General features: G+C 40.8%; 3 protein-coding genes across 4 annotated transcripts; 1 reads left to right on the plus strand and 2 right to left on the minus strand.

The window, feature by feature from the left end:
• Positions 1 to 512: 512 nt before the first annotated feature.
• LOC122642590 (beta-carotene isomerase D27, chloroplastic) lies at positions 513 to 3969 on the plus strand. Its single transcript, XM_043836100.1, has 7 exons — positions 513 to 735; positions 847 to 986; positions 1832 to 1924; positions 2213 to 2274; positions 2458 to 2564; positions 3656 to 3751; positions 3854 to 3969. Exons 1-7 carry the CDS (start codon positions 513 to 515, stop codon positions 3892 to 3894), a joined length of 762 nt encoding a protein of 253 aa, XP_043692035.1. The 3' UTR covers positions 3895 to 3969.
• Positions 3970 to 5488: 1519 nt separating this feature from the next.
• Positions 5489 to 10854, minus strand: LOC122642589. The gene is made up of 4 exons (XM_043836099.1): positions 10475 to 10854; positions 10073 to 10267; positions 6214 to 6395; positions 5489 to 5973 (listed from the first exon to the last, which is right to left on the minus strand). Exons 1-4 carry the CDS (start codon positions 10758 to 10760, stop codon positions 5659 to 5661), a joined length of 978 nt encoding a protein of 325 aa, XP_043692034.1. The 5' UTR covers positions 10761 to 10854; the 3' UTR covers positions 5489 to 5658.
• Positions 10855 to 21643: 10789 nt separating this feature from the next.
• On the minus strand, positions 21644 to 24550 carry LOC122644069 (protein LONGIFOLIA 1-like). Of its 2 annotated transcripts, XM_043837672.1 has the most exons (5): positions 24467 to 24550; positions 24242 to 24433; positions 22624 to 24138; positions 22350 to 22539; positions 21644 to 22224 (listed from the first exon to the last, which is right to left on the minus strand). In XM_043837672.1, exons 2-5 carry the CDS (start codon positions 24389 to 24391, stop codon positions 21653 to 21655), a joined length of 2427 nt encoding a protein of 808 aa, XP_043693607.1. In that variant the 5' UTR covers positions 24392 to 24433; positions 24467 to 24550; the 3' UTR covers positions 21644 to 21652. The 2 variants fall into 2 exon arrangements, with proteins under 2 accessions (XP_043693607.1, XP_043693608.1); XM_043837673.1 differs by lacking the exon at positions 24467 to 24550 and having other exon boundaries at positions 24242 to 24457.
• Positions 24551 to 26343: the final 1793 nt, after the last annotated feature.

The following is a 26343-nucleotide window of genomic DNA, read 5'->3' on the forward strand; positions in this document are numbered from 1 at the left end:
TGAAGGAGGAAAATAGGAGAGAGTGAAAGAGATGGGGCAATTGAGTTCGAACTTGGGTTAACCACAGTTTAAGGGTGGGTTTAGTTACCAACCCTAGTTAGTTCCTAGGTTACACCAATCACGATTAACTCTTGTTAATTTGAGGGTATCAAATGTGGACCGTTAGATTTGTGAGTGCCACTTGTCGCACTCTCAAGGTGGAAATAATAAAAAATAATGGACCAAGAAATGGAGAGGAGTAAAATCCCTTAACTAGACCCTGCAGCGGTAGGAGCCTTGTGTGCTCTGACTCAAACATTCTTGGTCCAATTTTATAAAAACAAAAGAACACATGACCGAGAATGTGAAACTGACCCAGAATGCATTCCAATAATGCATACCAAACACAGCCTTAGATTCCCTTGGCCAGCTTAAATATCTCAACTGCTCTCCCTCTTACATGCTGCCTTTCCATTGCTACACCTCTTCCCATTCTCTCTCTCTCTCTCACACACACACACACACACTCATTCATGGAAGCAAAGCTTTTATCACAGTATAGAGGTGTTTCCTCTGTTATAAGAGCTGGCCAGAAAGTAACACAGAAGCCAAAATCTTCTCAAGTAATTGTTGGAGTGCTGGCAAGACCTGCAGATAACATGTCCAAATTTACCGACCCAGGAAATGCTTATAAGGACACTTGGTTTGATCATATCGCCATTAACCATCTCTCTCAGACTCTCCAATCTACAACAGGTAATTTCTGACTTTCTCAACTGAGTCATGAAGAAAGGTACTGAATTGAAGAAACCAAACAATATTATTAGAAGTTGTTGTTAATAACAAGCTAAGTAAATACATATACAGGTATTAGAAATAACAAGAGTGGTTATGATAGCTTAGTAGAGGCGGCTACGGCAGCGGCGCAAAGCTTCAACCCTAAAGAGCAACAGGAAGTGGTGCTTAGAGCTTTGGAGAAAGCCTTCCCACTGCCCATCCTCTCCCTGGTAAGTTCCTTCATTTCTTCTTCTTCTTCTATTCTCTTCTTTTATCTGATATGGTGTTTAAAGTTGAAACTTCTAGAGGAACTAGGATATACGTCACACTCTTAGAATAATGAATTAGGTGACAATAGTGAAGATCAAAGGTATTGATTATAATAGGAAAAAATTTCAAGAAAAATTTGTATAAAAAAAGTTTGGGAAAAAGAACTCTATCCAAGAGCATGGCTTACATAGTTACACCGGCACTCCCATGTGTTGAATCTTTATCCCCTTCAGTTCCCTGCCTGCCTAGTTCCGCAGTGCCTCTAACACTCTGCCCGGGCCGACGAGGTCCACCCCCTTATTAGAGGCATTGGGGAACTGGATCGGGCAGGGAACTGGAGGAGATAATTTTCCTCCATGTGTCTCTATTTCTCTCTCCTCCCTCTGTGAAAAGAAACCTCTCCCCTTTGATTTCTGAAGGAGAGAGAAAAATAGGAAGCGTTGGCGTAGGCCATGCTCCCAGACAAAGAGCTACTTCTCAAAAAGTTTTTTTCTAGAAACTTTTCACTATTCATGATTTTCACCATGAAACAAATTGAATCTAATTTAAACAAGAAAAAATGGTGTATACAATATATATTTTCTGTCTCCTTCCTGACCATGTGGGTCTCCATGCATGATTCGTAAGGAATTCTCTTCTTATGATCATCAATACATGCGGGCGGTGTGTAGATTCCTTTCGCTTCAAACAAATAGATGAGTAAACACTCCCATAAGAAAAGGGTGTTAATTTGCTAGCATGTTGTTTACTACTAAGCATGAACAAAATTAATATTTTTCTTCCAATTAACCACTTTGTTTAACAGATCAGGACATTGACTCCACAGTCCAAATTTGGGAGGGAATGTTTTGCCATCTTCACCACCTTCTTTTTCACTTGGCTCATTGGATACTGTCAGGTATGGATCATAGATACCATTCAAATGGAATTTATTTTGGCCCAAAAAAATATTTTCCTCAAATTAATGAAATCTCCATCTCTGGTTGAGCCAATGATTTCAACTGGACCAACCCAGTATAATCTGGTTCAATCTCTTGGGCCCATGTTATGGCCCAAGTTGTCTAAGTCTTGGGCATGGAGGTGGAGGAGAGGTTGGACTTATTGGGTTAGATTAATTCTATATCATCTCCACATAAGCTGATACAATATTAACCTTAATTGGATTTTGGTGAATTTCATAAATAAGGTAAAGAAATCAGAGGAAGATGGAAAAACAGAGAGGAATGTGGTCCACATCAAGAAATGCAGGTAAAACTACTTTCAATCATCAGGTCCCACCTAGGTAGAATAAAACCATTGATACTGTTGACTGCTTCAAATCCTGGCCGTCCATCACTATTAACTAGTTTTTGGGCCCCAATTCCAGCCCATGAGTAAAGTTGGGCTTCTCTAATCATGATCATCATCTAAGCATTGTATTAATTTTTGTAGGTTTCTGGAGGAGACAAAGTGTGTAGGGATGTGCATCAACCTGTGCAAGATGCCATCTCAAAGGTTCATTAAGGACTCCTTAGGGATGCAAATCAATATGGTACCCAGTAAGTAATCTATAATAAATTCGTTTTTGGATAAAAAAAAAAAAGACCGAGTTTTCCTTCACCCACGGTGAATGGGATCTCATTCACCGAGGGGTGGGAGAAGGCGGGAAAGGGTATCAAGAAGGTATTTTGGAACATACTAAAACCCTAAGAGGAGTTTGTGAACCCTAGGATGATGGGTGAACCATCCTCTATGGGTGGAGGAAAACTTTGCCCCCAAAAAAAAAAAAGCTTAATCATCTCTTAAACATAATTGAACTACCCATAAAAATGAAGGGGAATGAAAAAGCACAAAGGTTTAGGCAAACAGTAGATGCACTAGCATGTACAGACAAGTGTCTAACTCAATGGAGGGGCCCACAAAGAGGCCACTTAGGGTACATCTGGACCCCTTCAAAGCTCAGGTGGAAGCTTTGTTCATCAACCCCTTGAAACCTTTGCAGCTTGAATGGAACCCATAGGTGTATATTACATCATATCATGGCAATACCAATTGACATGATGTAACAGTTTTCCATCCATTAAAAAGGGGTACCCAATGCACAAGGTTTCCATCACTGCGGGGTTTGGGAAGGATCATAATGTTTGCAGCCTTATCCCCGCTTTGCAAGAGTTGTTTCCTGAAAAGGAACCCGCGACAACTAGGTCACAATGGAGCAATCTTAATTGTTGCGCCAAGGTCTGCTCTTTTCAGTTTCTCATCCATTGCATCATTGAAAACCAAAGGGTCAAAATTCTCTCAATCACCCCAGTTAAAAAGCCAACATGTATAGAGTTTATAAGGTTTGTGTTCAGCAAACAGAATCGGTCCGACCCTAGAAATTCAGTATGAATTGGCTGATTTGATTGGAATCAGATCCAGCCGATTCTGTTCTGATTCGATCAGAATTGACGATCTGATTCTGATTCCTTGAATCATGGTATAAACTGACTCTGCAACTGTGGTTTGCAATTGCATAATTGAAAGAGAACATTGTAGAAGGTGTCTAAAACATTTGCTTGGATGAGATAATATTCAGACCTTATTGAACAATTTGTATTGTTTTTGATACCCTATATTGTCCTGATTAAATGATGAATAATTTGTTCAGATTTCGAAGATATGAGTTGCAAGATGATATTTGGAGAGGATCCTCCGGCACCGGCTGATGATCCAGCATTGAAGCAACCATGCTACAAGATGTCATGTAACACAATCAGATTCTTCTACTTTATATGCTTGTAACCAGTATGAATGAGTAAGAAATGGGTTCTGATTACTATTTTTCTGTCTTCAAATATTTCTGCAGGCAAAGCAAAGCAAAAGCATAGTATGGATTGCTCCAGCTAATTAAAGGAGGATGTAGATGGACAACAGTTTGAAATATGGTTGCCTTCTGCTAAAGTACTTCTATCTGTAATTTTAGTTCCTCAATAATTTCATATGGTTAGACCATATTGACTTTTGAAATCTTGAGACCTCACTCATTTGATTGAAAGTTTAAGCTTAGGTCACTATAAACCATTTGTAAACATTTGGGTAGCTTTTCATCATCAACCAAGTTGAAAACTGTAACATACAGCAGGAAAAGGAAACTCAACAAAAAATTTCTGGTGGGTGGCAGTATTTTCAAATATGGGTTCATATAAGATCCTCATATTTTATTTGAAATTGGTAGTTCTTGCAGGGAACATATTGATTATGGTATCAAGTCATTGAATTTGTGGTTACACTTGAGAGAACGATTATGGTGTCCATTCTTAGAACAGTCAAAGAGTCCCTTCAGGCTGAGAATGATTAGGCCCTGGGGCTGGGCTGTGTTCAACCCTTTATGCCTTGGCTCCCTACACTTATTGGTTCACTTAGGCTTCAATGTCAGCAAAGGTGGGGTAACAGTGTGTTTCCCACTTTCAAAACCTTGTCTGAATGAACAAGGTAAGATTGTTGGTGCTGTCTTTTCTGTCCTCGTTGACGGAGCAACGGCTGACCCCCGAATTCGACCAATTAGACAGCAGATAGCTTTGTTTGAATGGGATTTCCTTGATGAGTTACAGTGTTGGAAGTCAGTGGATGTTGAAATGAGAGGCCTGGAGGAATCTAGGAGACAGTGGAACACAGGAACTTGCATTTTAACATATGATGTATGGTGTAGGGAGAGGTTCTGTAAACCTGAAAGGATTTCAAATTTGAACTCTTTGAGATATCATATCCTCAAATAAGTACATATTTCTATACTCAAAAATGGTTGAGAAGGGAATATCTTGTGTCTGGGGCCTCAGTAGTTCTCATGTCGCCCAGTTGGATGAAGTTCAGGGCCATTAACTGGCTAAGACTTTGAGTAAAACCCAATCCCTTCGGTATTGGCTACCAACCCATCACAATATGTGGCCTTCGGAGTTTATATGTAGGGCTACTTTGGTCTTGCTTTTGCTTTATGTAGGTTAATTGGTGTTAGGGTGATAACCTGGCACCTAAACTTGGTCAACAAGAGGGAGTTGCCCTTCGCCTTTCATGTGTTAAGTTTCTGCCCTAAGATAATGATGAGTGTTGATACATATTTTTAAAATTTTCAGGGATTACATATCTAAGATGACCTACAATCCAAGTAGTCACTGGTAGACTACATATCTAATGGTTTTAATTAGCCACATCAGCCCTCCACACGACTCGAATTAGGTTCGTTGTCTTACTTATCCTAACAAGCTGTCCACCCTAAAAAGAAACAGTGGTGGGTTAGCCTAATGTGGTTGCTAGGCTGCGGAGGCCACAGAGCAATGGGATGCCTAGCCATAAAAAGTGGCTCTGTGCATCCCAATTCCCTGTGGCGTCAATGCTCCTGATAGGCAGGGTGGGGCTAGCACTTCTGAGAAGACTATGGATAACTAGGGCCTCCAGAAAAGGTTTCCCAACTGTATCACATGTACACAACATTTTTCTAAGAATATGACTAATATGAGAGCAAATGTATTTGAATCTGCAAAAATGTGTCCAACTCTTCAAATCTCACTATGGCGGTAGGGGCATATGAACATAATCTAAAAAGAGTTCATTTGTGTGTATTGTTGAAACAACAATTTCTGGAATCAGATCCAAGAAAATTTATACCCACCTGCTTCAACCGTCAAGATCATGAAAAACAGGGTTAGCTTCAAGCTGTTCCACAAATTTCTCAAGAATATCTTTCACAATTACCCCAAACTCATCTTTATCTATTTTCTTGCTGTTTTTCCCTTCTACATCAGCAAACACTTGATCATAAAGAAGACCCACTGCTTCATTGGCTTCTGATGGTGGTAGGCCCAAATTTGGTCCATTTTTCTCAAGATAACTCCTGATTATTTCTGTGCTCGTTCTTCCATCTTTGCTATCACATTGATTCTGGAATATCTTTCCTATCTCATCATCCAATTTCTTCTCATCAGCAATGAACTGTACATTTCTAAAGCTTGTCAGTAAGTTTTTTGGCCAGATCAATATGGTGTGAAAGGAAAAGAGTACAATAGGACATGGTTATATGTAGAATTAATTATCTACCAAAAAACAAGCAGATTACTCCCTGGGTACTCTACTCCAAAAGTAGTTCATCACCCAGGTTTCTCCAAAAGAAGTTAATTATATTCACATGTAGAAAACATGGGAAAGGAAGAGAAAGTACAGAATAAATACAACCTTTTTTAGCCTAGAACCATTGATGATCTTGATGTTCTGGATGACAACAACATGCTTTTCAGCCAGGATATCTGCTAATTCCTGTAAAATATTCTGGAGCAGTTCTGCAAATTGTGCCTGACCCAATGCTTCTTCCCCCTCAGCTTTGTATTTCTTCAGGAGGTCTTCCAGACGAGGGAACACTGTTGATGACAGATTGCCAGTGTTAAAACATTTTTTCCGAAACATAATGGAATTATTATTTTTATTTTGGTTCTATATATGAATGCAATTCAAATATTAACATAAGATTGAAGGTCAAGCCTACCAACCAGATTCTGGCTTTTGTCAATTTTTTGAACTGAGAAAGTATGTGGTAACAAGACTCCTGTTGGGAAAGGTAAGAATTTCAATTCATCTCTGGGTGGGTGAGGAGGAAATTAAGTATCGAGACTCCGTTTTGTTTTGTCTTCAGACGGAAATGTGGATGCAAATCCAAATCTGCATAAGCAGCCACCACCACCACTCCATCCTTCATTTCAGTTGGTCCAAACAACCACCAGCAGGAACTGATCAGACAACTAAAGTAAAAAAAGGGCGTATTCGAGACTCCGTTTTGTTTTGTCTTCAAATGGAAATGTGGATGCAAATCCAAATCTGCATAAGCAGCCACCACCATCACTCTATCCTTCATTTCAGTTGGTCCAAACAACCACCAGCAGGAACTGATCAGACAACTACAGTAAAAAAAGGGCGTACTCGAGACTCCGTTTTGTTTTGTCTTCAGACGGAAATGTGGATGCAAATCCAAATCTGCATAAGCAGCCACCACCACCACTCCATCCTTCATTTCAGTTGGTCCAAACAACCACCAGCAGGAATGGATCAGACAACTACAGTAAAAAAAGGGCGTACCCAGTGCACGAGGCTCTCACCACTGCGGGTGTGGGGAGGGTCATAATGTACGCAGCCTTACCCCCGCTTCGTGGAGAGGCTGTTTCACGACTTGAACCTATGACCAGTAGGTCGCAATGGAGCAACCTTACCGTTGCGCCGAGGTCCACCCTCTGACAACTACAGAATCATATTAAATCTATAAAGGTATGGTTGTCTGAGAGTGAGCCAAGCCAATCATTTTTTCCATTCTAAAATTCAGAACTAGGGCATCAAAAAGTGCAGGGACACGAAGGGGGTGCCAGCTTGCTCAACTGGTAAGGTCTCTGGCTTGTTATTGCTGAGAACTGGATCAAGTCCCGTATTCAACTTTCCCTCTCTTCTGCATCTCTCGCCCCTCAAACCTACCCCAAGTGAATGTACACAGCATCAATTTTGACGGGCCATGCAAACCCCCGCCCCCAACCCAAAAAGAAAGAAAATTGAAGGGAGACGCTACTATAGTCTCTTTTCTTTCTCTTTTGTTGTTGTTGGGGGTTAGAAATTAGTATGCTTTCATTTTATTATTTAAAGCTGGCATATGCTTGTCCAATGACTAGCCTTAACTCTTCTCCTTATACAACTTCTGTTCAAGTAAAAATGATGTTCAAATTCAAAATAAAGAAAAAACTATTCTACGACATCTTTTAAATGATAACGAATATACTTTTCCATGCATATTTTTATTTATTGGAGGGTCTAATACATATATTATAGTAGCTTGGAAATTTCTGTCCTACAATGTTTTAAAATAAAATCATTTGAAACCTAAAAGACTGATTCTTAATCACATTGTTTCTAGAGTGAGAATCTATGTGCAATCTTTTTAGAGAACAACCGAATAGTGAGACAGAAGGACCCGCAGGCAAATGGCACTGCTACCGGAAGCTTAAGAGAAGAGATAGTGTAATGTTCCAATAAGATATGCTTTTGGACCCTAAGAACATCAATACTGTTCTTAGGCCATCAACATTGTTCTGCATAACAAGCCTAGAGCTCAGATGACTGTCTCAATCAGAGCATCAATTGATCCTAATCTGGACTGAACTCAATAAAAAGACACTCTAGGACCATATCAACCGTCAAAAGTGCCACTAAAATAGCATAGAGCGTCATCATCATCTACTAGTGACTTGTATGAATTAACATAAGAAAACAGCTTCTTCTCCCTCAACCTAAGGGGTCCTGCCCATCTCACCGAGAACCTAATCACTGTTGTTTGTCGAAGAATAAACTGACCATTAGCTTCAACTGAAGAAAGTAATTGGAAATCTCCCCCTCCCCCCCACGCCCTTGAAAGATTGGAAGTAAAAATATCATATGCAATTGAGAATGAAAAGAGAAAATTTCATATTTAAACAAATTCAATGTTTGGGACCATTTCTTTATTTTCCTTGGGACAACTTGGAGTTCTGCCAATGATATCCCAGAGTTTCAATGGCCATGGCTGCCTATTCCAGTGAATAAGAGACTGAAGCTTTTATGTGGTTATGCATATATCCGTTGACACATGAAGCATCCAGTAGGAGGAAAGCTATAAGTTCTTCATAGCTTATCTAGTTCTCCTTAGTAACTGAGCTGGTAGAGCAGTACATAGGTTGGCGACTTTAGACATTTTGGATAAGTGGGTTGAGGTAATCAAATCTTCAGCTCTGCAGTAGGCATGACAACACTGAGACATCCTACCGACCTAGCTACCAATTTTTTTCTTCTTTTTTTTTTGAAGAAGGGAGGGAGGGGGGGGGGGGAGTCTACCTAGCTCCATCATAGTCAACTTAAGTGAGAGCTTTCTGGATAAATCTAAACCAGTTGGTATTGGTGGAATTTTTGAAGAGCATGATGGCAGCATTTTGGTGATTTTCTACGGTCCTATAGGTCTTGTTGGTTTGACAATAGTGAAACTGACCTCAGAGTGATCCAGATCCCAACTATAGGTGAAGGGTGGTTTGAGGGCAGTTATTAGTCGGATCCCTTATTTCAGCTTGGCATGGAGATACTAAGTTCAATATCTTGACTCCCTAAAAATATCACATTACTTGTGGAGATCTAGTAATGGCAACGGTGATGAGTTAGCAAGGGAAGATGCCATGTATTATAGGCCTCATTTTGTTATGCAACTTTTCTTTTGGTCATTTTAACTACTGCTGGCTGGATTTTCTAATGTAAAACTTTAGTTTTCGTAGAAAGAAGAAGAAAGATTGAAACAACTTGTAACTTAACTACAAATTTTTTTTCTTTCTAATCCTATTTCTAGTTATTCTATTCTCAGATAAACCAATGAACTCAATCACATACTCCCCAAAATAAAATTTGAAACAAGATCCTGCATTTATGAAGCTGCCACTAACTAGGAGAATTAGATTAATAGCACTACGAAGAAGATAAACACCATTGCTGGAACTTTGGTGTTTTCCATTCCCAAATAAAATTCTTCATTTGTAAAAGGATAAGCACGGATGCCTCCATCTTTACATGGTTGGAAATTTTCTAAGAGGAGAATGAGATTTTAGCAACGTAGTTGAAATGTTCAATAGATTGTATTGAAAAGAACTCCACTGAGATTCTCTGCTCTAGAATTAACATCTTCAAAAACAAAGAAAAAGAAAATTTAGTCTCTTCTAACTCCTCCATATGGGAAGAGTGTAAATCTGTTGGAGCATCAACCTCCAGGTCGGAACAACCCATGATATGTAATATTCTGATTCAGTGATTCCATTTTTATGTTCTATCTGTGACTGCCAGACCCCAAATGCTTGTCCTTCCATTCTGTATCTACAACATGCTTAATTTACTTGTTTACTGATGAAAATTGAAAAATGGTTTCTAACAGATTACCAATACTAACAACTGCCCAATAATTTATATTACCAAGCAACTCAGCAAATTAAAAACAATTTATTGAGAAGTTCTGAACATAGATAACAAAGCAAAGGGATGTGAAGCAAACCTGAGAAGGGAGGAACGCCCATTTCTACTCCCATACGATCAAGAGCATTCCGTATCAGATTAGTACAAATCTTCCCCGTATCCTCAGTGTCTAAATCGGTAAAAAGATTCTCCGCCAGCATAGCGAAATCATCCTCGTCTTCCAAGAACAGTTTAAGAGGGCTTCCATCCAAAACCGACACGACAAGGGGATCATCTAAGTAAAAACACACACCCCCAAAATGAAGATAAAGAAAACAATCCAAAACATTTGAGAGCATTTCGAATTCATGACAACGTCAATGACAAAATCCAGTGTTGAATGAAAATAATTAGAAACCAATCACGCAAATGCAAAGAATTACAAGATCAATAACAAAAAAGAAAAAGAATTCAACTTTGAACCTCAAAGTTGTGAAAATACCTCTGAGTTCAGACGCAATAGCGATCACATAGTCTTTAAGCTTTGAAGAAGCTTGTTCTCTGTCGAGTTCTGTTTCAGGGAAGTTATCGATGTCAACGTTTATACGTTTAAGTGCTGTAGCTTTTAGGTTATGAGGTAATGAGAGGCCGAAGAAAAAGGAAGAAACTTGTGAATCTGCGATCTCAAGAACCTGAGTTCCGGTGAAAGGGTCATCGGTTTCTGGGAGACGGGGATCGACGGCTCTGAGGGATGACCCATCAAGCACCGCCAGACCTCCGTCGGCCATTTTTGGAAATTCAAAGACAAACGGAGGTGGCGAAATTGAATTTGCAGAAGGAAGGATGGATGAGTCACGATACTACCAACTTCGAAGACATCACTTTCGCTGCTAGAGCCCTCAGAGTTCATGGAATTACGGAATTGGCATTCTAGATTTTCACTGTTATTATTATGGGAGAAAAGAACGCCACCCGGTCGTGTGTCTGGCGTGTACCTGTGCTAAGACACAGCCAAAATGATCATCCTGCCCCCATGAGAAGGCGGGGATTTGCTGGTCATTTTGCGCTTGACTGTGTCTCGGTGCAGGCACACACCGAAACGCACAACTCGATGGCGTTCTTTTTTCCCTGTTATTATTCAAAAAAGATCCTGTGCATCCGGGCTGCATGTGCAACGCTAGGCTCAAGGCGGTGTGCTTTGACCGCCTTACCCCTATTCGGATAAGGCGCTTGGGTAGGGGTAAGGCGGTCAAAGCGTGTCGCTTTGCGTCTGGCGCTGCACATGCAGCCCGGCTGCCCTGATGCACAGGATCCAAGAAGGGGAAAAACTACCTGATCGCGTGGCCTGAGTGGCTCTTGCGCCTAAACATAGAAGCATGTAAGAGTATCCTGTTGTAGAGCAAGAAAACTCAGTGATAGAAACCTGGGAATTAAGAGATTTCTCTCATCTCTGTTGATGCAAGAAAACTTGAATTTTTATCCGCTGCTGTGCACTACAGTGCTGCTGTGCCATCATGCGACGTAGTAGCCGACATGTGTGCATAGCGGGCCCCACTGTACGCACATGGCCGTTGCTACGCCACACAATGCGCACAGCAACGCGTCCAATACTGGAGCAAATAAAGGTCCCAAAAACTCAGTGATAGAAAAAGATCTTTCGAATGGAGTTTGGCAAACTTTTCTCATGTGAAAGCATAGAGTAATATGTCAAACCTAGAGACCCATAAGCAATAAAGTTCTCTTTATCTTTTCAAAAGGGCTTTTTTTTTAGGTTTTCAAAATGGTAATATACAAATGATGATTAATCCAAACTTTATAATTTATCAACGAAATCAAAAGTAGATTGTTAGCCACACCTAAGTACCCTTTTATCAATAAATTTTTTTTTTTTTTTTTTTTTTTTGGAGGTGAGGGGTTGATTTGATTGGGCCCCATGTCTCGTGAAGAATGTGAAAAATATAATGGTTGCACCCTTTACTAAACCCTAAGGCTTTAGTGCTATCATACTTCGGGAAAATTGTATCATGACCCCACGGGATTTCCATGGATGCAATGATAACATGAGTGTTTCTAAAGGGCGATGATTAAGAATGGACCGGTTCGGTCTAGTTTGATGGGTTGAATCAATTTTGGTCTGATACTAGGTCAAGCCAAAACCAAACCGATAAGGTAAACTTTGGTTTCGTTCCATTTTGATTTTGTTTGTTTGGATTGATTTTATTTTGTTTTTCCTTAATGGGTTCACATCAGACCGATATTGATTTCAGTTCGGTTCGAATAATTATTCATATATCAATGGATATAATGTTTTCAAAAATCATAAGATTAATCTGAGCAATCTATTTTTATGATTTTTTTAATCTAAAGCGAGCTCCCACTCATAATTGGGATAGTATACAGCAATATCTAGAGGGTATTTGATTGAATTAGACTCCTAAATTTGACATGTAGCTAATTCAGATTATGGCATCTTCATTCAACAGTTGGATTGAACATATCATCTCTTCACGTAGTAGAATAGATGCTTTGTGACATTTGAAAAAATCAATAAACCTTTGTAACGATAATGTATCAATTGGGTTCTTAATTGTCTAAATGAATAATAAAATACCCTTTGTGTCTTGGCGTAGGTGCCACGTAAGTGGTGTGGGGATGTTTTTCCATCCTCATATTCTGACCATTGGATTCTACACTGACACTCCCCATCCTCTCTGACCATATGAGTCCTATTAACGAAACCGTTTCCCATGCCATGATGTGTGGTATGAGATATTCCCCTCACACAAACGGCATGGGAATCCCTTGCCCTAAAATTAATTTTGTTTCAATAAAACTGAAGGACCTAATCCGAAGTTTTGTACTTTTAAGTCATGTAAATGGGCTTTCTACATCTGAAGATCAAGATGGCTGGGTCTTGATGTTATCTTTCATAGAACAGAATTACCCAATTTTCTGGTTGTTAAAGAACAAAAAGAGCTCCATATACCAAGTTTTTTTTTCTGCTTTTTTTGGGAGATATGGAGAGCACACTTCTCAAGGCTTCTCTTGCTGCCAAAAGTTCCACTAAACTATGCAACAGTAGCCTCAAAATCCAAAATAAAATGAGCATTATTGTCTTGATAAAATAAATCTTTTGGAAGTCCAAAAGTTCTGCCATAGATCAGGTGAGTTCTAGTTTAGCCAAATGGATCAAAGAGTATCATGTTTATATTTGTTGTGAAAAGAATAGGAGCTAAAGGACTCCCACTTAAAGGTTTAACCATCAGGAGTTGTTGTACAGCTTCTGGTTGCTGAGGCAATAATGGTGTGAAAATCTGGAGCAGGTTGATGTTACACAGGAATCTGTATTATCTTGTTTACCAGTGGAGATGGCCAAAGAGAGTTTTGAGGGATCTTCCAAGTTTTATGGGGAAGGATGAGCTCTGAAACTTTCAGACAAACAGGGAAACATAAAAAAGGGAACCTATGGTGGTGGGTGGGGGTTGTTTTCTATTTTTGTCTCTGTTATGTGTGTCTTAAATTCTTGTACCTATTTTGAAGATGGACCAACTCCGACATACTTTGGTGGTGATCCGAATGAGAGGAAGGGCAGCAGCATCATTTTTGGATATTATTGAGAAATCTCCATTGTAACTCATCTTCCATTACATAGTGAAACATCTTCAACTTTGCCCGTGGACGTAGCACATCGTATTGGTGTGTGAACTATTGCGGGTGAAAACCTCCGGTGCCCGGTCTGCCCATGGATGAGCCTGCAAAAATAGAGTTAGCGCAAGAGAGCCGGTGTGGCTCCGGCCTAGGACCCTCCGACACTTAAGTCAGATCTCCAATGCGACAGCGTAACAGCTAGTGAAAACAAGATGTGGAATTGTGTTTCATACCTAGGTATTTATAGAGTGTGGATGAGGTGAGACAGTTGGGAGAGTCCTAGTATGGTAGGAGTTCTTCTTTTGGAAGGCTTTCTCGCGTAGAGCGGAGTGGAGAGTCATTTTCGGGGTCGGACTCTTGCTAAGGTAAGAGTCCATACTTGGCATGATTTCGTATCGCGTTGGGATTGTAGCTCGATCCTTATCCTGTGATTCTTGGGATGTGCTGACATGGCTCCGCAATTCCCGACAGGTCATTATGATGACCTTGGTGGAGGGCTCGGCCTGGGAGGTCGGTCTCGGCAGTCACCTCGGCCTAGGCTGTCCTGTGTATGTTGGGTCAAGAGTTTATGGCTGACTTGTACGAGCTTGGCCTCAGCCCCAGCCAACTTGTGTGAGCTTGGCTCAGAACTCGGCCTCAGCCCCGGCTGACTTGTGTGAGCTTGCCTTTGTCAGGTGACCTATCGGAGATCGGGTCGGCCCGGTTTCCTGCTCAGCTCAGTTAGGTTCTTGGACTGACCTCAGGTCGGCCACGTGACAGCTTCTAATTGGTGAGGTGATTTTATGCCCTATCACGGCCTCAGCCTCGGGCGGCCTTGGCCTCGGCTTTAGTGCTCGGTCTCGGTGCCTGGCCACAATGCTCGGTCGTGTTGGTGATCAGGGTGATGGCCTTCTCCTTCAGCCTCCGTGCTCGGCCGTGTTTGGTGCCGCACCGTTTGGCTCAGCTCGGCCCTCAGACTGGATTGGGGCTTGACTAGGCATTCGTGCTTAGCGATGATTGCCCTTCCAACCGAGCTTGATGTGCTCGGCTCAGTGGTCGGCGAACTTCGATGCTCGCCCCTGGTGCTCGGTTTGGAGTCCCTTGGCTTGGTCGGCCAGGTTGGCTCGGTCCTTGAGTTTGGCTCAGTTCAGCCAAGTCGGCTCGATCCTTGAGTTTAGTTCGGTCCTCGGATTCAGTCCCAGTACGTTTACGTGGCAGCTTTTGGTTGGTTGAGGGATTCTATGACGCATCATGAACCACACTAAATCTATGTGTCATCTTGCACTGTTTTTGTTTCTATTCATGTTTTGTTTGGTGTTTATTTTAATAGTCTCCATTGTAACTTCTATTTAAACCCTTTAAGGGTTTCTATTGAAGCAATTGATTCAGCAGCAATATTCTCTTTCTTCTCAAAATTTCAATGGAAAAGTATTTGCCAAGGTACTCTTTGTATCATTAGATACATTGTAACTAAAGATTTCTGTAAATTCAATCATTAGCCTGATGCTTGACAATATGTGTAAACTTCAAGCTTAATAACAGTAGCTGATCCAAGTAGTAGTAGATCATCTGCAAAATCCATCTAGGTGCACGAGAGGGGGCAACTCTGTCTTAGTCCCCCTGGTTAGGGTGAAAGTTGTTGATATATACATTGTTGTGCCCCTTACTTAATAGCTCCAACTTTTAGGATAAATGGTTATAATATAGTATCAGAGCAGAGAGGTCGAGTGTTCGATCCAAGAAAAGTTCAACGGGGTTCCCTGACATCTTCTCCCCTTGCTATTGTAACAAAAGGAAACAAGGTTTCTTTCAAAAAATTGCCATTCGATCCTATCGTAAGCACGGGACATATCGATTTTCCTTCCAAGTTATTGGATTTGTGGATCCTCTCTTTTTTATGCATTGTGTGGAAAATTTTATGGTCTTAGCAAAATATGTTATCTTGAATGTGTGAATTCTCAACAAATGCATCTTGATTTGGAGATATGATGGTAGAAAGGGTGGCTTCATTCTGTTGATCAGAGAAAATCTCTTGTTTAGGGATTAAACGGAGAAAGATGTGATCTAATCTTCTCAAAGTTACTCTTTAGAGTTTTAAGAATTAAAGCCTACAAATTTCTAATTTAACACCAAAGAGGAGAGATATTTCTCTCAAACTTGAATGGACAAGAACCTCTATTGATTGGAGCTTCAGTATCAAGAATCAGCATATGATGATCTAAGTGGGTTATCATTTCATGAATTAAATTCCAACAAATTGCTGAGTAAAAGGATTTTGGTGTTTAAGAGTCCCCCCCCATGAGTAGTATCAGTCAATCAAAAAAAAAAAAGAGACTCACCAAAAAGGAGTTCGATCAGTAGTTTCAGTTGGTTCAATCAGTCCAGTCTCATTTTTGACACCCTTAGTTTGCAGCGATAGTTCAATGTTAAAACCACCCGGGGTCAGCTGTGTTTAGTATCATTCTTAGAACGCATTCTGGGTCGATTTTGTATTCTTGGACAAAACAATTGTTTTTATCAGCCAAGAATACAAAATCGATCCAGAATGCATTCTAAGATTGATAGGTTTTTTCTTTTTTTTTTTGTTGATGCAAATGAAAATTGATAGTATGATAGCAGATATAGGGATGGAAATGGTTCAAGGGGTAGACCGGGTCGGGTCGGATCGGGCAGAAATGAGGAGATGAAAAGGTTGTTAGGTACAAGACTAGATACAGTGAATGAGTAAAATAGAATACAATTGTGTATGTAGAAACTAGAAACCATGTGTTGGCTGTTTGGTGTAACCCATATCTGTTATCTAGCCTTGGTGCAAATTCTTAGTTATACCAGTTCTTTTTAAGTCCTTAATTATGTAAAAGAAAAAAGAACCTAAAATAATGCAAAGAATGAATGGACGTCTTTAACAAACAATCACACACAAGGATTTATATGGTTCAATAAGATTGCCTACATCATCGGTGAGATGAGATCTATTTCACTATTAAAGGAGAATGGAGTTGCAGTCTCTTGTTCTCATGCCTCTCTCAGATCAATTACGGAGAACAAAACCCTCATTACATATAGGGCTGCAATAGGGTCGGGTTGGCCTAGACCTTTTAAAATCCTAGCCCAACCCTGAGTCCCCTTAGTTGGGCCCAAGCCCGACCCGACCCTGACCAAGGGCAAGAAAAATTCAACCTTAACCCATCCTCAGGATTGGGTCATGCTGACCCTGATTGGCCTTAATTAGGGGTGTCAATGGGTCGGTTCGATCCGGTTTCGGTGTGGCTTTTAGAGAAACCGAGACCAATCCAATAAGAACTTTTTGGTTTCGGCTATGTTTCGGTTTCGGTGCACTCTGGTTTTGTGTCGATTTCGATTTCGATGCAGTCTGGTTTCGTGTCGGTTTCAATTTATAATAACGGGCTGATATCGGTTTGGATTTGGTTCGGTACCGGATTTTTTTAAACAAGTTTGGTTCGGTTTATGCCTATTTTCTTTTCTTTCTCTTTTCAACTACATAAAATATTTCATTAGCCCCACACTTAAAAAGGAGATCAATGGAACAAGCATTGTTACAAATCAATTTTCCTATTTTCATAACCTCATACTCATTGATTTGTAACAATTTATCTTACAACCATAAATTTACTCACTAATATTGAAATCAATTCAATGATTCATAATCTTATACTCATTATTTTCTTATTGGTTTCATTCGGTTCGATTTTTGGTTTATTATCGATCGGTCCGGTTCGGTTCGGTCTTGGGTTTTTTCGATCGTTTCGATCAATCTTAACGGTTCGGGCTAGGTTTTGACACCCTTAGCCCTAATCATGGGGTGGGGGTGATTAGGGGTAGGGGTGGGGGGGGGGGGAAGGGAGATGCATGGGCTGGCTAGGCTGAGAAGAAGAAGAAGAAGACAGGATCGGGTTGGGCTGGGCTGCACTTAGCCTGAGGCCTCAACCCTGATCCGACCCGATCCTAACTCAGAGTCGGAAATTCCCAACCTTGACCCGCCTTCAAGGCCAAGGTATCTCAACCCAGGCCTTGTTCGGGTTCAGGGCGGGCTCGGGCCGTTGGGACCAAACTTGCACCCCTAATTACATATATATAACGAAACCCAATATAGAAAATTTATCAAAATACCCATATAGCCCTAAAAAAAATTGAGGGACCTTTGACCTCTTAATAACAAATCATATACAAGAAATTTATTGAAATACCCATATAACCCTAAAATAATCGAGCTCTTTGGCCTCTTAATACCCTTTACAAATTATAAATGTTAACTAGACTGGTATGATGATTCCCTATCAACTTTTAATAAAGGCTGCCCTAGCTATATATAATTGTGATCTTATAAAGTCCTACCTGAACATGAATACTGGAAATTGGGTCAGGCACGGAGAAAGTAGTTTGGCAGACATGTTTGATGATTTGAAGCATTGGGCATCATATATTACATCATATATGTCCTCCTTGATGATCAATTTGACCTTTTTGGCCTACGCAAAGGGCTTATTAGCTCTGTTCCTTGCAGCAACCTAGCTAGCCAGAGTTTGGACCACCACTATTAGATGACAACGATCACTGCATTTATGTTTCCTTTTCCTCAAGAGCTTCCCTGCTTACTTGCCTTCCCGTGAGCTACCATTTCTCATATTTTCTCATTTCTTAGTCAAGTCACTATCTGGTCAAGTACCCTAAATATCTAGTTACTTAACCCAAATACCTTATTTAACTTCCAAATGGTGATAGAACAAATAAAAACTACAAATCTACAAGTAAGAATTGAAAGATGTTTTGTATACTTTAGAGCAGTTGGCATGTGGTGGTGGTGGGCTGGTGGCAGGGCACAAATAATACATATGAGCATCTACTACAGATTCAATCAGTGGATATGGGTTTGTGTCCCCTAAGGAAGACATGGACCCCAACACTTGCCTTGATGGTCACACGTACTCATGCCTCAACTAGTTCTTGTAAACTGTTTTTTGTTTTTTGTGTTTTTTTTTTCTACTTGTGAAGGGGAGCAAGTTATTGATGGAGAGGACTAACAAGGGAGTCAAGTGACCCACCCATTTTGGCTGCAGTTAGGTGTGCATACACATCAACAACAGAGGCAGTCTAATGTAAAGGAGACATGGTTACAGAGGCCACCCCCTTCATTGTCCATATAAATTCATGTTTTTTTCTAGGCCTAGTGGTTGCTCTTATCTCTTCATGAAACTTGACACTTGGGTTTGAGCCTCTTTCATAAAATTGCAAAGGAGATGACCTTAGCACAAACATATGGTATATGCAACCCACCCCAAGCTGTCTTCAACTCTTCATTCTATTATTGGGAGAAGATAAGATGGGCCTCCAGATGATCCTATTATCTGTACCATTGAGCCAATTTGTTGAGGCCCCTAACAGAGTCAAGGCAATGGTGGTCGTAGATCACAAAGAATCAAGTCGCCCATAAAACAAGTATTTGGGCACCTAGTGCATCAGAACAAGCTGAATAAGCACACACATTACCGCAACGATGCTCGGGCATGTTAGGTTGAGAAATTCGAACATTGTTGTAGGGTTTGAGTTTTGAAGTTTCCAAAACTCTGATGGTGACACCAAATCAAATGATGCATCGAGTGAGACCATTTTGTTCAATTGTTGAAGTTATAAAGCTCAGGTCGCATATCAGTTTGTTTAGGTCCGTAGTACTTTCATATACTTAAAAAGCTCTCTCCACCTAATACTTAAGGTTTTGACTTGGACCCTCCAACATGCATACCTAAACATACACATGCACCTCCAACAGAGTATACTTCCAAGTAGTGTTTGAGTACTCTCTAACTCCTTTTTTTTCATTCATGATTTGAGTTGAAACTTTGGCAGGTCCCAAGTCCAAACATGCTCATGAGTCACCATTAGACCCTGCTACGTACATCCACATGATAGCCCATCAAAAGCATTGCTTCTGTAGCTAGAATTGAAGGGAATAAAAAGCCACTTATGTCCGAGACAACGTTTGATCACTCCCCTCCCCCCCTCCCATTTCAATCCTTTGGATTCAATTCTCGTTCTTGGGCATCTGAGATTGATATCCTGATCAAGGGCTAAAAGCAAGCAAGTGGACAATTAGAATATGTGAATTAAGTATAATATATCACCCAATTTGTGACAACCCAGACCCGGGATAAGGGTAAGAGTACAATTCTCGCGGGCGATGATCTTACAATCGATTTCCTAACTTAGCATGTGTTCAAGAGTCGGCTAATTTTTTTTTTTTTTTTTAGCATGCAAACATACCTCCTTTTCTAACCCCGACACCAGTGGTGGGGCTATAGCGGGATGATTGTGTTCGTAAGGGGGGAAAATGTAATGTCCCAAGAATACGACCTACTGTCGGTCCGTCTGAGAGATCATTGAGATGTCCCTATCAAGACACGGTTGAGTACCAGGGGATTTGGGAGATCAGTGAGGAGATGCAAACTTAGTCTCATATCGACTAAGAAGGGAGATCTTAAGCTATTAATAAAGAATAGTCTCCTTTACATGGCATAACGCGTTTTAAAGCCTTGAGGCCCATTGGACCAGAGAAGACAATATCATACCAATAGAGAGACTAGTTCATTACACAATTGGTGTAATATTTCACATTTTTACGGTTTTAAGATTCCCAAATAGAGATTCCTTGAATTCTGAAATTTTAATAGTGTGGAACGATTGGTAGGAGACCATTATAGAGTTCAATAATGATTGAGAGTCATCAACTTTATAGTGCCTTAGTACCCTTGTTTTTGTGTGTGTGTGTGTGTGTGTGTGTGTGTGTTCTACTACTTATAAGGGGAGGAAGGTCATGTATCCTATGTGAGTCATATCTTGAAATGACATATCTTGAGCACGAGGCAGTACATTGCGGGACCTCATCCTTGTGCAGTACTACATGGTAGTTGGTACCTGTGATATTGACACACATTGTGCAGTTGGGAGGCATCAATCCACACGCCAGCACATATCCGATACAATTATCAGAGATTCCCTTTGACATAATATGCAAATCAGGAGAATTGATCTATTGACTTCTTTGAGGGCATGCATTCCAACCAATCAATCAAATGGTTGTTTAGTTCGTTTTGAATTCAATTGTTTAAAAGTTTGGTTTCATTATTTTAGGAGGAAAATGGTTTCAACATGCCGGTCGTCATAGGAACCTTTCTACACACCCATTGTTCATTCCAATGTGGATACTTAATGTGATTGTTTGACCATTAGATAGAGAAGTCATTGTGCACTCTCTTATAGTTCATGTGAATAAAAGCCCTAAGGATCTACCTCCTTTATACTAAATTTTGGCCCCATGTAATTTACCTCATGATAAATGTTGCCATTTTAAAGTAGACACCAAAAAAAACTTCTTATCATAGCAATTTATGAATCCAACTCCCTTATTGAGAGAGATTATTGTTGTTTTCTTGGCCATACGTGAAAGCTTAAGGTGGAAAAGAATTCATTTTAAGCAAACGGGCTTGAAAGTCTTGGAGCACATGGGTCTTGGAAGAGAAGCAGATGATGGGTGGGGATTAGAAATACAATTACACAACACATACCTCGTGTTATTTTCTGGAGTCAATAATGGTTGGCTATTTACATCGCTACTAGACAACTCTACTTCTCCTCATGACCTCAAGTTTTCACTTTTTAAGCCACAGTGGTATAGAATATAGAGAAGCAGAATGAATGATGGATTGTGACCAGTTTAAAAGAGTCTTTCACGAGAATGGATAGTAACTAAAGGTTTTGTTTTGCATAGTCGATGAGATCGTTACTAAAATATGGCACTTTTTTTTTATCTGGATTTTTGAAAATCTAACGTTAGATTTCCTTTTCTTTTCTTTTCTTTTTTTTCCAAAAAAAAAAAACCGATGTTCCCTGTCGATGCACTTCGTTTTCAGAGACAAATGATTGCGTTTACAACGTTACCGGCGTGTGCTAGATCGAATGAACGGCGCTGATTTCCCCATTTAACCAATAAATTAACATAAAATAACAGAAGATTAACTTAACCTTTCCCAATCCTTTTTCAAAAAACCAACTTCCTTCGAGGCAACGGTGCTCTGTTTTTCCCGGTCAAGGCAGCGAGGTCTCGGATCGTCTCGGCAACTAGATCTTTAAATATAGACCGTTCGATGCTTAGAACTTCCTCAGATATCTCCACGTGGCAAGCTTCCCAACCGTTGATGGTATCCACGGCCATGTCTTTCCGGAGCATTCCACAGATGATCTCGAACAGGTCTTCTACTGCTGGGTCCCTCTCTCTTACTCTCTTGAATTCCGACCATATCTGCTTCAATGTTGGCTGTTCCACCGCCTCCCATGGCGGCAACTGCTTCTTGCTGTCTAGGATTTCACTAATCGTGTCGAACACTAGCTTCCGGTGAAGCATGGATTCTCTAGATGAACTCTTCGACTTGTAGCGTTGCTTCTCCAGTAACAAGAATACGTCAGTGTCTTCTGGAAGGCATTTGGAAGCTCGTAAGATCTCCGACACATACAGAAAATCACTGTCTTCATCTAATCTCTCTTCTTCCCGTTTCAATCGAACAGGGGAGATTACTAGGCTCCAGTTCTCTTCTTCCACTGCTACCGATTCATCTGTTACACCATGAATACCCTGTTAAATTAATTTCTCTTCATCAATGCAACAACTACATCGACAACTAGCGATTCCTGAGTCCTGACTCGATGCAGAACTTACGAAAAGAGTTCATTCATCATACCTTTGAAGTCTATGCATCGTTTCATGATGGGTGAGGGGGAATCGTCCTTGTAAAAAGACGAGTCTAGTACTGAAACGGGACTTGGCTGCAACTCAGTGCCTGTCATCTCAGATATGTTATGGAGCAGCTTATCGCACCTCTCCAACAAGGTCCTCCCTTCCTTGTATTCCTCCATTTTCGGTATCTGCAACTACAATCCATGCAAAATTAAGATAAAGAAATGAATTAATGAAAAAAATTAAACAAGCTTAAATGAGTTTCTTCCTTATCGAACCTCCATGTCGACTTGAGAAGATGTACTGATGCTGCACTCAGAAATTGCGGATGATTCATACTCCACTGGCTTTGAAATTCTTTCTTTCGGTGAAACCTCGGGCACTGGTTTCCTGTTCCTTGGTGATCTGCTTGTCGCGTGCTCAGATCCAACCTTCTTTGCGCTAATCTTTGGTGAATGCACGGGAGAGCTTCTTCTCTGCTCCACAGAATCATCTCCTCTCCTCTGGGTCTGAATGCTCAATGGTCTTCGTTTGGCAAGAGAACTTGGACTTTTCACTCCGCTGTCGTTCCGGTCAGGGGACCTTGAATTTCTTGCTCTCTGCAAATTTCTATCGATTTCAGGCCGGTCGCGCCTCGGGATTACTGGTGGCAATGTCTCACCAGCTAGATTTAGATTCCGGCGAACTCCAGCTCTGGATCTGAAACTCGAAGGAGGAGACTCTGTTCCTGTTCTTCCAACCTTGTTGATTGAAACCGGCGAGTGGGAAGGCTTCATGACGACTACAGGGGATTCTTCACCGTAAAATCTCTGACGGTTGACGAAATTTCGGTTCCCGATCTGTTCCATCGGTCTTTTAGAGTGCAGAAGCCCTTTCAGTTGCAGAGCTTCGAGGATCTGCTTCAATGTCTCCAGATCCTTTTCTGGTTCATCGATTCCCCTCATCTTCAACCGCTTCTCGATCTCTCCATAAAGTGAGCCCCTCTGCTTTGGCTCCGGAAAGAAATCCTGCGAATCAAAATAGCTCTTACGTTGCTGCTGCGACTTCCATTGTGAATCAAGCAAGCCTCCATTCTGAGGTTTCTGTGCCTCGGTTTTCGGTTTCCTGATGCAGAATTCATTAGAATCCGGTTTCTGGACCTTCGATTTATTACCTTCTGAAGCTGCATTGTCTCTTTTGGCATTGTTTGAAACGTTGCTTCCAGAATTTGGATGGAAAGTCTGCTTCTGCTGAAAATTGTTCCCGTCAACGAATCGAAACTGAAGCAGATCTCTAGAGACCCTAGACTCCGATGCAGACCTCCGTAACTCGGCTTTGTTTGGAGCTTCGCCAGCTGAGTCAGGGAGAGCTTCGAGCCCCATAAGCCGGGCAATGACGCTAGGCGAACGAAGCTGCTTCTCATTATCCTCCGATAAAGTCGCTTCGGAAGAGCTATCACATCGAGTAGCCGAGAGAATTGCCGCGTTCGTTCGGATCTCTCTGGGCCGGAGACTTCCTTTTCCATCAAAGCTTGCTCTGCTATCCAAAGACAGCCTCGGTGCGTCTTTAAACTTCCAAGATGACCTCGAGCCTTCCTTGTATTCGAAAACCTGAAAAGGAAGTGGCGTTCTGGCCTGACTTTCCACCGAAATTGACTGTTCCGGCACCGGAGAGCATATCCCGGGCGTTGGTTTCGTACATTCCGGCGAGGTTTGCGCCTGCGGTAATTCTTGTCGGTGTGGCTGCTGCTGTACTTCTCTTGAGGACGGCGAAGATCCGACTGATTTCTCCGACTGGGACGTAGAATCAACTGCCTGAATCATTCAACAAAGACTGTTAAACAATCACATTTTCTGCCATTCCACACAGAATCTACTAATATAATTAATCGGGAAAGAAAAAGTCAGGAAATCCAACCGGAGATGGAGTGAGGCGTTTGTTAGAATAGAAGCGTTTTCCGGAGAGAATCTGGTGACGATCGAACAGCTGAAGGAATCCAGCCATGCATCCCATCTGCTTCTCTATCTGCTTTTCCAGATTTTGATCGTGGACTAAACCTGTCATCATTTTCGCCAAAATTCTTCAATTATAGGTGTTACCTCTCTCTCTCTCTCTCTCTCTCTCTCTATTTCTCTCTGGAACAAATATCAGTTTGAAACCTCCATTAATGCTTCTCCACAGTTCTTCTCCTTCCCTATGGAACACGTACTGCACATCTCTCACTCTCTCTCGGAAATCGGAAGAGAGTGTAGCTTTCACCTCTGCTCCCGCTTTCGGACTTTTAAAGCGTTCGACGCAATTAAGAGGAAAGGTATGAACGGATAACCCTTGGAAATTACTAGAATGACAAACGTGTCCGAACAAAATGACAATCAGGTCCTCGGAGGGTGCTTAAATTGGGTATCCTACTATTGCACTTCTCAAATAAACTCCCGTCGGTATTGTTGTAAATACGGAAACATTGACCAGGAGACTGATCCTTATTTTTACGAAACTACCCTTAAAATCATCGACGGTCAACAGGTGACGCGCTGCCCAATAAGAACGCACTGATGCCATTGATCTAAAACTGAACGGCCCATGATCAGAGCATTAAAAAGCTCTTATCGATGGTCCCACTATGAGTGATGATAAGTGTTGACTGATTCAAGGCGCTACAATTTGGATCATTCGAATCGGCGGACACAGATCCTGATTCCTACTGATCTTGATTACGAGTCCATGACCATTTCCGATTCCTGTGCCGATCCTGTTTTTACCTAAAATGTCCCAAAAAAGACTTCGAATCGGTGCGATCAAACCGACTCGATTGATTTCCAGTTCCACATTTAAAAACCCTGGGCTTTGTCTATATTTTCTCTCTTTGTAATAAGAGGGGGGTGGATCCTATCCGAGCAGACTGTTCAGGCAAGGGTAGAATCATCATTACGCCCCGCCCTTGTTAGGGGCACTAGGAGAATTGGATCGAGCAGAGAATTGTAGGGGATAAAGATCCGTATCCGAACCAACTTTTGAGTGACCCAACCCGTCTTATCTGTTATATGTCTAAAGAGCAGCGTGGTTATGAACTTAAACATCATATTACGTCCATCTTGGTCTGTCCTTGATGTACTAGGGTGATAATGAATTCATATTGTGATCTTTTAAGGGGGCATAGATTTTTAAAATGAATATATAAATATATGAAACTCTAAAGGAAAGGGGAAAATAATTACAAAACAAAATAATAAAATTATAAGACAAATGGAGATGATGGAGATGGTCCTTGCTAGGAGAGCACTGTCGGTAATGGGTGCGAAAGTCTGACGTAATTCCGATCCATAGATTATGGAGATGTGTTCTTCTTCTTCCATGCGTACTATTCGATGATATATCAATAAATTTCCCCCTTCCCCTCACTGAGGAGGGTTGGGGGTGTTTGCACCACACAAAAAAAAAAAAAAAAGGAAAGAAAGAAAGAAAAATACAGTTAAAATAAAAATATCAAAATTTTCCTAAACAAATTATACTGAGTTCATATTGAAATCTTTTAATGGGCATCAGATTTTCCAATGGACTGAGCAAAGAAGACAAAGGACAAACCTAACTCAGTGACTCTTCCTCTTACATCAAGTAGAGAATTGAGTGTTATCTAATGAAAATCCTCGTTCTTTTTTGGCTTAAAATCAAGCTTTTTCATTCATTTAAATTGTCTAACATATTGAATCACTTTTTCAAGTATTCTTTTACTTAAGATGATAAATTATAAATTACTTTGTTTACGGGAATCTCACTTTTTTCTTCTTCGCAACCTTTCTTTTGTCTTTCTCCACTGGAACTAATAGGGAAGAAAATGGAGTGTAAAGTACTAAAGTGGGGTGTGTGTGAAAGTGTGAATTGAAGCTTATTTCGGTTCTTTCCTTTTTTTTTTTGTCTTCCAGTCTTCATGATCAGTAGTGCCCTAATTAATAAATTAATAAATAATCGATATGAATTTGCAGAGGATCATTCATTCATTTTCCCCCAAAATTCTTCGACAG

The sequence above is a fragment of the Telopea speciosissima genome, chromosome 10 (assembly GCF_018873765.1).
Source record: "Telopea speciosissima isolate NSW1024214 ecotype Mountain lineage chromosome 10, Tspe_v1, whole genome shotgun sequence".
NCBI lineage: Eukaryota > Viridiplantae > Streptophyta > Magnoliopsida > Proteales > Proteaceae > Telopea > Telopea speciosissima.